The sequence below is a fragment of the Cryptomeria japonica genome, chromosome 6, assembly GCF_030272615.1.
Source record: "Cryptomeria japonica chromosome 6, Sugi_1.0, whole genome shotgun sequence".
NCBI classification, from domain to species: Eukaryota; Viridiplantae; Streptophyta; class Pinopsida; order Cupressales; family Cupressaceae; genus Cryptomeria; species Cryptomeria japonica.
The window spans coordinates 647,830,138-647,843,893 of record NC_081410.1 but is presented as its reverse complement, the minus strand read 5'-3'; the positions used below and the strand labels follow the sequence as shown (position 1 = coordinate 647,843,893).

General features: G+C 36.4%; 1 protein-coding gene across 2 annotated transcripts; it reads right to left on the bottom strand.

The window, feature by feature from the left end:
- Window positions 1-5,658: 5,658 nt before the first annotated feature.
- LOC131060694 (uncharacterized) lies at window positions 5,659-10,601 on the bottom strand. 2 transcript variants are annotated; one of them, XM_057994025.2, is made up of 2 exons: window positions 10,209-10,601; window positions 5,659-7,862 (listed from the first exon to the last, which is right to left on the bottom strand). In XM_057994025.2, exons 1-2 carry the CDS (start codon window positions 10,453-10,455, stop codon window positions 5,974-5,976), a joined length of 2,136 nt encoding a protein of 711 aa, XP_057850008.2. In that variant the 5' UTR covers window positions 10,456-10,601; the 3' UTR covers window positions 5,659-5,973. The 2 variants fall into 2 exon arrangements, with proteins under 2 accessions (XP_057850008.2, XP_057850007.2); XM_057994024.2 differs by having other exon boundaries at window positions 5,659-7,868; window positions 10,209-10,600.
- Window positions 10,602-13,756: the final 3,155 nt, after the last annotated feature.

The window sequence follows — 13,756 nt, the reverse complement described above, 5'->3', positions numbered from 1 at the left end:
TAATAAAAGTACAAATATCTTTGACTATTTGGAAGATTCTCCTTTGGTGAAGCCTCTGCTAAACCGATAGTCCTCCTTCCTAAAGTATGGCTTCATCTTGTTCTTGTTCTTCCCCTTCCTCTTGATATTGCATAGCTACCTCTTTATCTCTGAAATATTCCTTAATATACCTCCATCCATCCCGTGCTTCTACTCTTCTTGCTTCACGATCATCGTTAGCACCCCAAACTAAGAAAGGTCTCAATGGTGCCTCAAACTCAGCCACACACATCCATTCTCCACCCGTAGTAACAAATCCTTTACCTGGTCTTGCCATTGCTAAAAAGGTATTGAGACCATCTTTTCATTCCTCTTTGATACATTCTCTCCTAACCCATTTTATGTCCTCTTTTGTTCCGAACTCCAAACACCAAGCCATGAAAATAGAGGCCGCATCCACATTGGTTCAAAATTTGAAAGAAGTCTTCATATATTTTTCACCCAACATCATATCTACCATGCGAAAGAAGTGAGGGTCATCAATCTTAAAAAGGGGGAGTGATTATTGGTTTAGTTTCTTGGATTTATAAGTTTTTTATTGATAAAGAGGACTACTCATCACATAGTTGTGTGTGGGTCTTAGCCTTTATCAATGGTTAGCCTATTGGCTTTTGATCAGTCTATGCTCCTAACATAGTGAAGAACAAATGTGATTTTTGGGAATGGATGTCTAGTAACCTCCCTAATGTTGATTGGGTTATAGGAGGTGACTTTAATATGGTTGAATATCATAATGATCAAATTTGGCACAACCATATTAAGTTAAGCAATGGAGAATTTGATAAATGGTTGTCTTCTTGTAATTCTATAGGAGTGATTGATCCTATCGTCATTAAAGATTCCAACCATGACAATAATTAATACATGTGGTCTAATTGTAGATTTTGGGATGATAGAAAGTTGAGTAAACTTGATAGATTTCACATTTCTCCTAACTTACATGTTAATAATGATGTTGCTGGTTGTAATGTGAGAGTGAAATATTCTTAGATACTCTTTCAAATCACTTTTCAATCTTTTGCTCAGTTTTAGGAAATGATAATAGCAGTGCTATGACAAATTTACCATATTAAATCAATACTTCTCATTAAAAAAATTGTTCTGTGTGGTTGCAATTGTTGGTATTTGGAACTCTATACCTAAACCAAGTGAAGGAGTCTTATAGGGATTGGTGTTGGCTATTTCTTAATGTGTCGAATTTCTTTGTGTGTTTGGTAAGAGACTTTCTTGGTAGTGAAAATGTAAAGAGAAATCATTGCAAGGGAAGCTTGAACACTACGTGAAAGTACTCAATGCAAATCCTAGCAATATTACCTTACAAACTTCTATAGCCTATTTAGAAACTCATTTCAAAAAATTAATAAATACAGGGGACTAGGAGCCAAAATAATGGGTAGATTGCATTGAGTTTATGAGGGTAAATAGAGGCTCTAAACACATATAAATTATAAACATAAGGAGTGTATTGGAGCCATTCAAGATGATTCTAGTCGTGTTCTTACTAGTACAAAAGAGGTTAAGGGTCTATTTTAGAACTTTTATGAGAGGCTTTTTAAATAAGAGTCTCATTGGCAAGATATCAACTAATTCTAGAGGACATTATCAAAGATCATATTCCCAAAAAGTTTATTTTTTATTATAGTCTAATTCTAGACCGAGAACTTTCTGTAGAAGATTTAGAATGCATTATTTTTCAATGGCTCCCAACAAGAGTCTTGGATTTGATAGGCTGCTAGTTGAATTTTATCAAACTATATGAAAGCACATTAATTATGACTTCTATCTAGTTTATTTGGAGGCTTTAGCACATGGTTCTTTAGGACCTAATATTAATGAGGATCTTATTAAACTCCCATTGAAAGAGATAAGTGAGGACATTATCTTTGAATGGTGGCCTATCACTATGCTTTAAAACACTTCTTATAAAGTTATTGCTACAAGGATGAAATCAATGGCAAAAGGGATAGTTAGGCTGGAACAAACTAAGTTTCTCGGTGGGAGATTTATCCTTGATAAATTGATACTTTATTAAGTAACTACTGAATAGGACAAACAATAAAGACAAAATCCTTTAGATCACAAAAAGTGTGTTGAGTGCTAAAAAGGTAACAAAGCACCAAATCGAGGCATTTCAAATGCCTAGTAGGACTATTGTCTTGAGAAGCAAAGACATGTCCATAATGACAACTTGGAGAATGTTAGGTGATTCCTAAAGGATTTACTCTCCTTTATTAATGACCTTGATAGTGTTATGTTTATGTTGGGCCTGAAAAGCTTGGAAAAATTCCTTATAGATTTTGTCTCCAATTTTGAGCTAGTGTAGTGTGGCGTTGATTTGAGTGTCGTGAGAAACATATGCATCAACAATCTTTTTTTGTTGTTGTAGTTGAGTGAACCAAAATTGGGCGACAAGATCAAGCAATTGAGCCTCCAAGGTAGCAATGGCCTAGTGGAGCTCTTAGGTGGTGGTCTCATAAGAGGGCAATGAAAGCAGGCCAACTAGCACCCAAAAATTTAGAGAAAGCTAGCAATACAATTCATGATATCATTCCATCACTATATCTAACTAATATCATGGTGGTACATGGCGCAAGATTTCAGACACAATGGATATGAGTGGACGTGACCTTGTAATTGCGAAGGGCCATGTTGAGAAATAATTGTTCCTTCATTGGTTTGGGAGCCACAACTTGCCATTAAATGCAAAGTCATTTAGGGAAGTTATATAACAAGACAACATCCACTAATGGCTCAAGGGGTAAGGTATAATAATTGGCAAAAAAAAGAGATTGTGCCAAAATCATGGCACGATCAAGCCTTTTTAAGAGTATTAGAAATGGCCTACAAGTTGGTCCACATGTACCAAGGTGATTGGTAGTAAGGGTTTGAAAGACCTAGTTTATTATGCACATAGAAACATGTCTCTCTTTCACTAGTTGTCCACCACATAAGCAAGGTACCACATTTGTGGGTAGATTCAATCATATAAAATCCCCACACAACCCAAGTAGTGGTTGGCATTGAATCAACTATCTGGTATTAGAGGGCAGATCTTTTAGTTGGATCATTAGAGGCATAAACATTGATTATTCCAAAAGAATGATTGTACAAATGAAAAATTGCCTAGACCACTCAATTAGTGGGGTCACATCCATGATTAACTATAAGTTGATGCCACGCAGGCAAGAGCAGGGTGAAAATTATACCATGACCAGCCTCATGGTTGGAACAAAGAGCAAAACCAATCGATCATATGACATGACACATAGCTAAGAGAATAAAACCAAACATTTTGACCTCCTAAATGCAAAGGAAGTCTAAATTTAAAAACTGAGAACACATATCACAAATATAATATTTGTAGGGGAGGTTTGTAAAGCTTCTCACATTTCAAGAAATACATTTCACTGAAAATTAAGGGGCACTTCCTCGTTCTACAACCCATCAAGAGCATATTAATTATTTTGAACCAATGTGTCTTGAGTTGCATAGCTGCCAATTTGGACCAACTATTTGTGGCGAGGGGCATGTTCACCATCCTCCAACCATCCCGATGAACTACGATATCTCCACCAACCCACCACATAGGTATGATGAGCATGACTAGTCTAGGGATGGGAATCAATTGTACTAGGCTATGTTGTTGCTACTGTTGTCATTGACCTAGGAGGGTCTACAAATTTTGAAATAGAGGAGCTTGAATCAAGCTCTTCCCTAGAGGCTTTGGAAGGATTTAGAAGCATTGGTATTCTTGCCCTTGCAGTTTACCATTGTAGACCGATTGTCCAACCTCGTGCTTGGATGGAGATGGCGAGCTTGTAGAAGCCTATGGAGTCAGTTTAGGGCATTTGATAACCAACAAATAGTTTCTAATCTTGTGGTTGAATGCTTGGCATCAATAGCAACTATTTGGGAGGTTGATGTATTGGATTCTTTGGAGTACTGAGACTCTTTAATTTGGATATCTACAATTTCTTGAGGTCTTTCAAGAGGCTAGCCTCGACACAAACTTGACAATTAGGGTGAGACAAGCAAAATTTCTCGAGCTCAACACAAACTATGATCCCTATTGAGGCTTCTATTTGGGACAAAAAATGCCAAAAAGGCATAGGTAAGCTAGGGAACTTGACCTAAACTAGGATATGAAGGGACCTAAACCAGGATATGAAGGGACTTTTTGTCTACAACAGAAAAGTATCAAGTCCAGGATTTGGAAACAAGCAAAGGGGAACGAACAAGCCAAGGGCCTTGGGTGAGAACAATTTGAGCATGATTGGTTTCAACAAAATGGAAAAGAAAAAAAACCCTTAGAAAGATTTTACATGGTAGAGTGTTGAATTCCATGTATCGTCCAAGATTTGGACACCCAATCTCATAGCACACTTTTATGGGGGGGTCTTCCCACAAAGAACCCACAAGTATTAAATTTTCAAGCCATTTGTAGACTTTTTCAAATTATGGAATTGGAAGTACAATATCTTGAGGTGGGTTAAAAGACATAAAAACACCTTTGAGACAACAATTCTGGAGGAATGAAAAAGCCAAGGCAATATTAAAGAGAAAGGGTCCACAATAAAATAGCAATTTTTTTATAGAAAAGTTCCCACATATAATTGTAATATGACATAAACAAGAGAGCTGAAGATCCAAAAGCTATTCAATATCTTTAAATACTAACTGGTAATATCAAAATGTATTTAGTTGATTCAAAGAGTATTTAAATTTCAAATTGAAAAAACAAGTTTCTAACTACAATCTCACAAGTTTTTAACTACAAAATCATCAAACATTTGATTATTATGAAATGGATCCTTAAATTGTCATCATGTGATTTGTTTATGGATCTACCAATTGGAAATGAAATGTTGTAAAATTTAAACATATAAACAAACTCTAAACGTATCCTCTTATCCTTGTAGATCTGACTGAGAGTTATTTTAACTTGATTCTTGGGATGTAAGATTTTCTGTCCAAAACAAGCTCCTAAGTTATTTTAAAAAACATACTGTACTTCTCGTAATTATCATATGTTTTCATTTCAATAAGCCGTTTTTTTCCATATTTAAACATCTACAGTATAAATTTGTAGGTTGCTACTTGCTGGTAAATGACGTTTGCATTTAGAATTAAAATGTGTTGTATGTAGATAAACAGTGAACATCGGTGCAGTAACCGCTAGAAAGAATCTCATTTTAAACAGCAGTGGATAGTTTAGAAGATAAATAAGAAAGAGATTCTGGCTACATCAAAGATATGGGAGGATCGGATGGCAGTATTTGAAGCTGGAACACTCACATGAAAGCAGGGAAATAATTCTAACAAATAATCCCCAAAAACTCATACACTAAAGCTGAGCAGCCCATAATTCACATAGCAAGTCTCATATGATGGATCAGTGTGATCCTAAATGTTGATGCAAAAACTTATATACAATTTAATCTGGAAACGATCAAGATTAAAGTTGCATATTTCAAATGGTTAATTGTTTTAACAAATATATATATCTACTTCTATTGCAAGTCAAGAGTTGAGAAAATTATTTATGTGTTTTATAACTCTTGCTCTGTTTTTTTGTGAATATATATGCTTCATACAACAGATGCAAGAGAAAAACAAACAAAACAAAAATAAATACTTCATCATTGACATTTTGGCTAGCCAACTTCATTAGTTCCATTTTGTTTACAAGAACCCAATTCTGCACCATGCAGTTCAAGAGGCATTGACAATCTTCTTGAAAATACAAAACAAATATATGGTCATAAATTGCAAATCCCTAGTCCTTCTATACATAGAAGCAGGAGACCTTGAGTAAAAAGAATAATAAATCTAAGAATACTAATTAATAACTATAACAGAGAACTTGCTAGAAATACCAGATACAGCTCAAGTATGAGCATATCAACATAACAGAGGATATGACATTAGGTTTAATTACCTTTCTACCTCTTCATCCTCAAAGGAAAATGCATGTTTTATGTCATCAACAATTTCTCTTTCAGAAGATTTGTCAGGGAGATCTGTAATTATGTTATCTTCTGATGCAAAAAACGATTTCTTTCCAACACTATCCACTGCTCTTTTGATGCAGCCAGAATTTCTAGGGCTTTGTGCTGCAGACCTTATAGTCCGAATCCTTGGTAACTGCATTCTGTTTCGTTCTAGTGTGTCAGGAGATTTAATCCCCGCAGAGAAAACATAGGTTGTGGTAGCATCTGGCACGTTACTTTCCTGGTTAGCCCTTTCCAATGGGTTATCTTGGATTACATTGGATATGCTGGCAACGACAGCTCTATTTTGGGTTCCCTTCTGTTGATTATTTGTTTCTCTAGCCCCATATCTAGCTAGTGTACCTGTGGACTTGCCATCTTTTGACAACACACCTCCTGTCTTCTTAAGCTCTAATCTTGTTGCAGACTTTCCAGGAGTTCTTGATCTTGAGGTGACAACAGTCTTCTCAGTCTGTGGATTCCTTACATTAGGGCTGCAAGCTGCAGCAGTGCGTTTTTTATAAGAATTATTATCCATCTTACCGTTCACATGTTCAAGTTCATCTTCTGGAAAGATCCTCTTCCCATGTGCATTTCTTAAAGAGCTCAAGCTAGATTGAGGAGTTTTAGCGGCTCTTTCCTTTGAAGGTGTTAAGGCCTGCCCATACCGACTTGCCACAAACCGTGCATTCTTCAAGGAAGGAGATGGCTTTTGGGGTTGCTCTGGGCATGGCTTGCTGCTTAGGCTCAAAGTATTAGTATTGATGGATCTCTTGGCATCTGATGCTGAGAACAACTTCTTCGGATGCAACCATTGAGCGCTTCTCGCAAGTTCTTTAAGTGGAGTTGATGCTGGCTTTCTGGCGCTCAGGCTTCTTCCTAATCCAGCAGACCTCAAAGTAGAACCTTTTGATTCAATGGGATGCTGAGGAATAGGACTCAAACTCAACCTTCGCATAATGTCTGTACTCTTTGTGTTGTCACTCCCTCTTAACCATTTTCTGGCAGATCCAGGATTAGACTTTTGCACACCATGTTCATCCCCTTTACACTTCACAGATATCTGAGAAAATCTGAGATGCTCTGCTGGACCCAGACTGGCAGCCCTTCTCTGGATCTTGGGACTAATGCCACCCTTTCCCTTTTTGCTAGATTCAAAAGGCTTTTGTTCTTTCTTTGAGGAATCCCACTGCAGAAATTTTGCAGACACAATTCTTCCCCTCCTTGGTTTCTCTGAACTTTTGGGTTCCTCTGCTATACATCCTTGAGGTTCCCCCACTTTACCAGTTTTCTTTGGACTACTCAACTCTTTCTGTGGCTCAGAAAATTGTGCCTCTTGATTTTTCTGTTTTGCTGCCTGCTGAAGTTTCAATCTCTCAAGTTTTTCTGTGAGTCGTGAAATCTCCTTCTCTATTTCTTCAATGCCACTATCGATATTATCCTTGTGGTCTCCAGACTCTCCTATTGTTGGGATCTGGTCAACATTCTGTGTACTGAACAAGACCTTCTTTATGGGCTGTGCACTTTGTTTTATATGAATTGGGACTCGGGTTGAACTGGCTATAGATTCAACATCGGGACTAGAACTTCGGGCTTCTGGGTTGCTTTCTGCAGATGGAATTGGAAGGGAACTTGGCAATTTTTTAATCGCGATGGTGGAATGTAGCTCTTTCTTGTCCTGTCCCTTGTTTCCCATTGCATTTGATGACACCTCTGCCACAGATTGAGAGGGGCTTTCTGAAGTTGAACTCGAGCTGCATGCCCTGACACCCCATACTTCATCTTCCTCAGACTGGAAGATTGCATTGTTCCATACCACCGTAGGGTTCCCATCTGAAACTGCAGAGTACAAATATCATTACAGGCTAAGCAGGAAAAACAAAACCTAATAGAAAGAAAGAACCCACAAAGAAAAAACAAACGGGGTATGGTTCCCAGTTGGAGCTGCAGAAGCATAATTGCACAACTCTTCTTCTATAAAAAAATTCCAGAAACAAAGGTAAAAGACGGGGATATGAATTTGTATTACAGAATAAGCAAGACATAAATCTCTTTCTTTATAAATCTAAATAGCAAGAACCCATAAACAAAATTGAAAAATGAAATATTGCAATTCATATATGCAGCTGCAGAGGATGAATTTGCCTTATAGCATAAACAGGCACAATTTCCTTCTTACACAAATCACAACAACTAAAAAGCAAGAATTCACAGCATAAACAAAACGATCAGGGGACGTGATTCCCATTTGGAGCTGTGAATATTCTATTGCATCCACTTTGGGGAATACATATCATGTTGGTCTTCGCATGTTTCTAACTTTCTACTGTATTAATGAAATATGTAAGAAATTAGGTTCTAGGTCTATTATATTTAGGAACACCCCCATGTTGGAAATTTCTTGGCTTGGTTCAAAGAGAACTGGAGCAACCTAGAGGATCCTTAGGTGGAACTTTGAGATCATGGTTCCTTTATGTTCATCTTCCATTCTTCTGATCATGGTCTCTAGTTTTTTCGAAAAACTAGGGCTGTTTATGACCTTTATGGGCGCCTTTCTTTGATCCTGCAAATGTATGCATAACCAACAGTTTGATTTGGTTATGCTTACACATCCTTCCTCTAATTACGAGAGTTTTTGAACTTATTCAAATAAACTGGTCAATCAAATTGGAAGACGGAACTACAGTCAAGACAAGAAGATTCTCTAGAACTTGTGCTTTGATTGATATCTCATAGCACATGCACATGGTTAGAATTAATTCCTCTCATGGCTCGTGGATGCAATATATAAAGTATCTTCAGGTCTTTCGGAGCAATGGTTTAGATGTTACCAAATAGGACATTAAATTGTTGGATGCTCTGCCCTGTTAGCTTTTGGCTTCGAAGACATTAACCTCAAAAAAAAGATTTAAAAAGACCAGATGATGATTTGTTTGGCAAAATCATGGGATATTCATGGATCACACCTTGCACCCCTCCTTTTGTGATGTGCTTGTTGGAACTAGCTCGATTCATGAAGGTACACCTGGTAAAATTGCGGCTTTAATTGCCTTATAGGACAAAGTGTAGGTTTCTAAAGGTATGGAGGATTTTTAGCAATGCTGAAATCAATTTTCACAGGACGAGGATCACTTCCAACAAGCTTTCTCTGAAGAGCAAGATTTTGGCCTTAAAGACCTCATAGAGCAGGAAGACAAACCGGCCTCTATCAAAATTAGGTTTCTAAAGGTATGGAAGTTTTTTGGCAATGCTGAAATCAATTTTCACAGGACGAGGATCACTTCCAACAAGCTTTCTCTAAAGAGCAAGATTTTGGCCTTAAAGACCTCATGGAGCAAGAAGACGAATTGGCCTCTATCAAAATTACCACCATTACATGATATTGAAACAAAATTTTGGCCAGTCAGGCAAGCAGTGAGATAAGAAATCAAAGGCTAAAAAACTAGTAACGGAAGCCCAAGGTACATAATCGCACAGTCCTCAGTTCTCAGCAAACTTTAAAATCACAAGCTAAAAATCAAGAACACAAACAGAAATGTGAACTAAGGATATGATTCCATTTGCAGCCTAAAGCATGCACAACTTCCTTTCTACCCTAAAACTAACTAAAGACAAAGATATGCAAACAACAAACAAAAAAAGCTAATAATACGAGATGAGGCCTTCTGAGTTGCAGGAAACGGAAATCGGAATTATAGTCCGAGCAGGCATAGTTCCCTCTCTCTCTGAAAAATGAATGACGTGCAAAAAAACAAACAGATGATCTGCCCCATTTGAAGCTGCAGAAAATGAATCTGCGACTGCATTGCAGTCTAAAGCAGGCACAATTACTTTTGTACGCAAAAACCAACTAAATGGCAAGAATCCAAACACAAAATAAAACAATAGGGGATGTGATTCCCATATGGAGCTACAGAAAGTAAATCTGAAGAATTATTGTCCGAACAGATCACAATTCTGTTTCTGCTTAAAAAACACAAGTAAAATGTAAGATCCAACAGACACAAAAACATTTACTATGATGTCCATTTGAAACTGTACGAAAATGAATCCCCATTATAGCCTAAGCAGCCATAGTTTCCTTCCTAACTAGGAAAAAAAAGTAACAGAAGAAACTGCAAAAAACAGGAACAAAAACCCTTTAAAAAACAGGGAACATGAAAACAGAGTAAGAAATACCTTTGATGGGTGTCTGTTCCTGCTTGGTCTGTTTGGAATTTGCTTGGTTTGGCTTCACAGACTGACGAGTTTTGCAGGTGGGTTTCGAAGAAATCGCATTGATGTTGATCGAAGAAAGGGCTGCTTCAGTCATGATTTCCCTGTCCTTCCCTGGAGTAAAAGAAATTGCTTGATCTCCCTTCTTAGTGTTCTCTCCATTGGGGTTGAATCTCCTGGGAGTCACGACACCAACTAATCCTCCTTTCATATTTTTCTACACCATGGATACACAGATTCAGCTATGCATAATAACTAGTGAGAGAGTTCCGTTTGTTTAGACAGACGGCTTCTTCATCAAGGCTGCTTGCTTATTCATTGTTGCACATAGTCATAATAAGCACCTCAACGGATATAATTCAAAGCGCTTCGTGGACCATATGACCGACCGTTGTCAATATAGCCGTTAAATGGATTTTCGGAACCATGGTAAAATAACTGTCTTTATTCATTTATTTTCCTCGTTGTGGCTTAAAAATATTTTTTCTCCAAACTTTAATGATTTTTTCTTACTTTAGTGTTGGAAATTAACCAATCTTTATGGTCAATTGTTTCAATCGGTAAAGGTACTTTTCTTTTTTATTTTGAAATAAAGAGATTTAACATGGGCGAAGTGATTGGTGAAATTATATTGTTTGGCTTTTAAAAAGTTTAATTCATTAATATTTAAATAATATTATAAAGATTATAATATTATAAGACTTTAAATCTCATTTGTTGTAGAAGCATTTTAAGACATAAAAGCAAATATACATTAATCAAGAATATTGTATTTTCTTTATTTTGTTTATATATAGATTTTCATCCGTATTCTAATTATTTTCAATCGCTATAGATCTTATCATTTTTCAATATAGTAGCATATTTCTCATTTTAGTTGGAATTATATTTACATTATTTCAACAATGTTGCACTAAATTCTTAAGAGATTTGGATCATTGCTTAATTCAATATGTTATCTATGATTAGACATTATTAGCTAACTCTAGGTTTCATTCTCGTTACTTGTGACAACATAGAGGCACATTCCCAAGTACATTAGACCTTGAGAGTGCATAGTGTGAACCACATCACGATGTATTGAAATTTGTTATGGGAATTTTCTCCTATGATGATTTAAAAGAGAAACACAATGTATAAAGAAAATAATATGATTAAAGGAGATATGTTTTTATACTTAACTAGATAGAACACTTTCACGAATGATTATAAGGTAAAATTATTGAAAAATGGGATATGATAGTTGGAACAATTGTTTGATATTTATATAAAATCATGAAAAACTAATTATGGAAGGGGAGAAGAAAAATATACAGATAACAATATATAAAAAAGGGAATATTTAGAGAGAGCACACAAGAGGGAATAGTTAAGGTCTTTGGTTGGGCATTGGGCATTGAAGAAGGGCACACAACATGTGTCCTAGCCAGGGCTACGTTTAACTTTAAGAAAGCACCCCCCGGGCAAAATTGTAAAACCCTGGTGAATCATGCATTATTTTGGGGGGGAAATTTTCATATTGATGGTGATTTTTTTTTTCAAAGTAGGAAAAAAATTAATTTGTATTGGCGATTTTTTTCTAGGGTACAAAAATTCCATAAAATTCTGGTGAATAATACCTTGTTCTGTGGGGAAAATATATATTGTAGGAGGCGAATATTTTTTGTTTAAAGGAACAAATATATAAGTGTATGGGCAAAAATTTTTACTCTGAAGGAAAAATTATTTAAGTGTATTGCCAATTTTTATCCACCGCTTGAAAATTATTTAATTTGTTTGGCTAATATTTTGTTATTTATGAAAAAATATATATTTTATTTGCGATTTCATGAATTCATTGTCATTAATAGAAAAGGCACATCACATCACATCAGTACATCACATTGAGTTCAGACTCTGCACGATGTATTGATAAGCGCGACCTATTTGACACGTGACACGTACCTAAAATCCATCAATGATTTTAAACCGTTCGATGATCGTAGATCAATGATTGAAGTTTTATTTCGGCCCAAATTTTTGAAGAGAAAGTAGTTCACCAGAAAGTGCCTGGAATGAAATTGGATTCAATAGACATGTATCAAATGTCACGGTCGAAAATGTTGGTCATTTAATATATGTCTAGTCACTAACTGCAATCCACTCTGTCCCCATGACTTCCAATGTGGTATTTGGTACTAGTTTATAGCTGTTTCCAATTTCGCACACTAGTGCATTTATGGGAAATATTTGAACAGATATACGAAAGATTTAAAAAAATTTAAAGGAATTAATACGGTTAGAGAATGAATTATTACAATCAAGAGCTTCAGCTATTTATAAACGATCTTTTCTTCTTTCATCTTCAATTAGCCTTTGGTAGATAAATCGTTGGAGCTCACGGTATTTAAATTCTGCCTTTGGTTTAGGTCTATAGGCTCAGGTTGTATAATTTGGTATCATGATTTCTCAAGATGGACACTCCTATCCACTTGAGAATCATTTCTACAGAGGACCAGAGGGCCTTTTTAGGCTCTGTTAGAGACCCAACCCTCCAATCAGTTTGTAAGGAGGTTGGGATGTTCACTAATGAGGCTGTGAGGATGGTGTTGGGCAAAGAGTTTCTACATAATGAAAATAGATACCGTGTTAACACAGATGTTACGTCCTAGTTCTTGGCGTCTCTTCTGGACCTCGAAGGAGACAAGGTGGACATGTTGATGCTGTTAAGGAAGGTGTTTAAAGAAGTCTTCCTTGGAGACTACGTTGCTATTGTCGTCTTTGCAGAAGTAGGAGTGGGGATCCCTTGGGCAAATGAATTAACCAAGTGGTGTAGGAGCACCCAAAGACACAAATGAAGATGCAAATGAAGTCTAAAAGAGCCTAATATCACCCATAAGGTGAAAATGATCATCTGTAATAGGTTGATAGTTGTGAGTCAATAAGACCCAATTGATGTAAGGCATTGTCTTGGTTGCATTTTATAAGCCACCATGGATAAATGACCATGTGGGTCAATAAGAGTCTAGGCATGAGTCGGGTAAATAAATATTGGTCTTAGAAACATCAGACCAATCTTTGGAATAGGTTGAATACACCTTGGAGTCGACAAAGTTTGAAAAGTGCAAGTTGACAACTTTTGTTGTCATTGCAAAATGTTGTAAAAAGGGATAAATAATCCTCCAATGGTTCCAAAGTCTGAAAAAGTGGTTGGAAAGCATTAGGGAGGCTATATTATGCCCACTTGGATCGATTCTAGGTTTTTGTTGGTGTATTTGTTGAATTTAATGAATTTAATGATGTTTTGGAGTTTGGAGCAATACAATATAATTGGAGTTTTCTAAAATTCTATGTTTTTGCGATTCATTTATGATCAATACAAATTGGTGGATGTCTGAAACCAATCGAATGATTTAGATAAGTCTCTTACCTTTCATTTGAATCTAGTTTGAGGTTTTTTAATAATCGGGTTGCATGGATCCATCCAAACCTATTCAGCCTTGTCATGAACCCTATCGACACCTAGGGTTTCA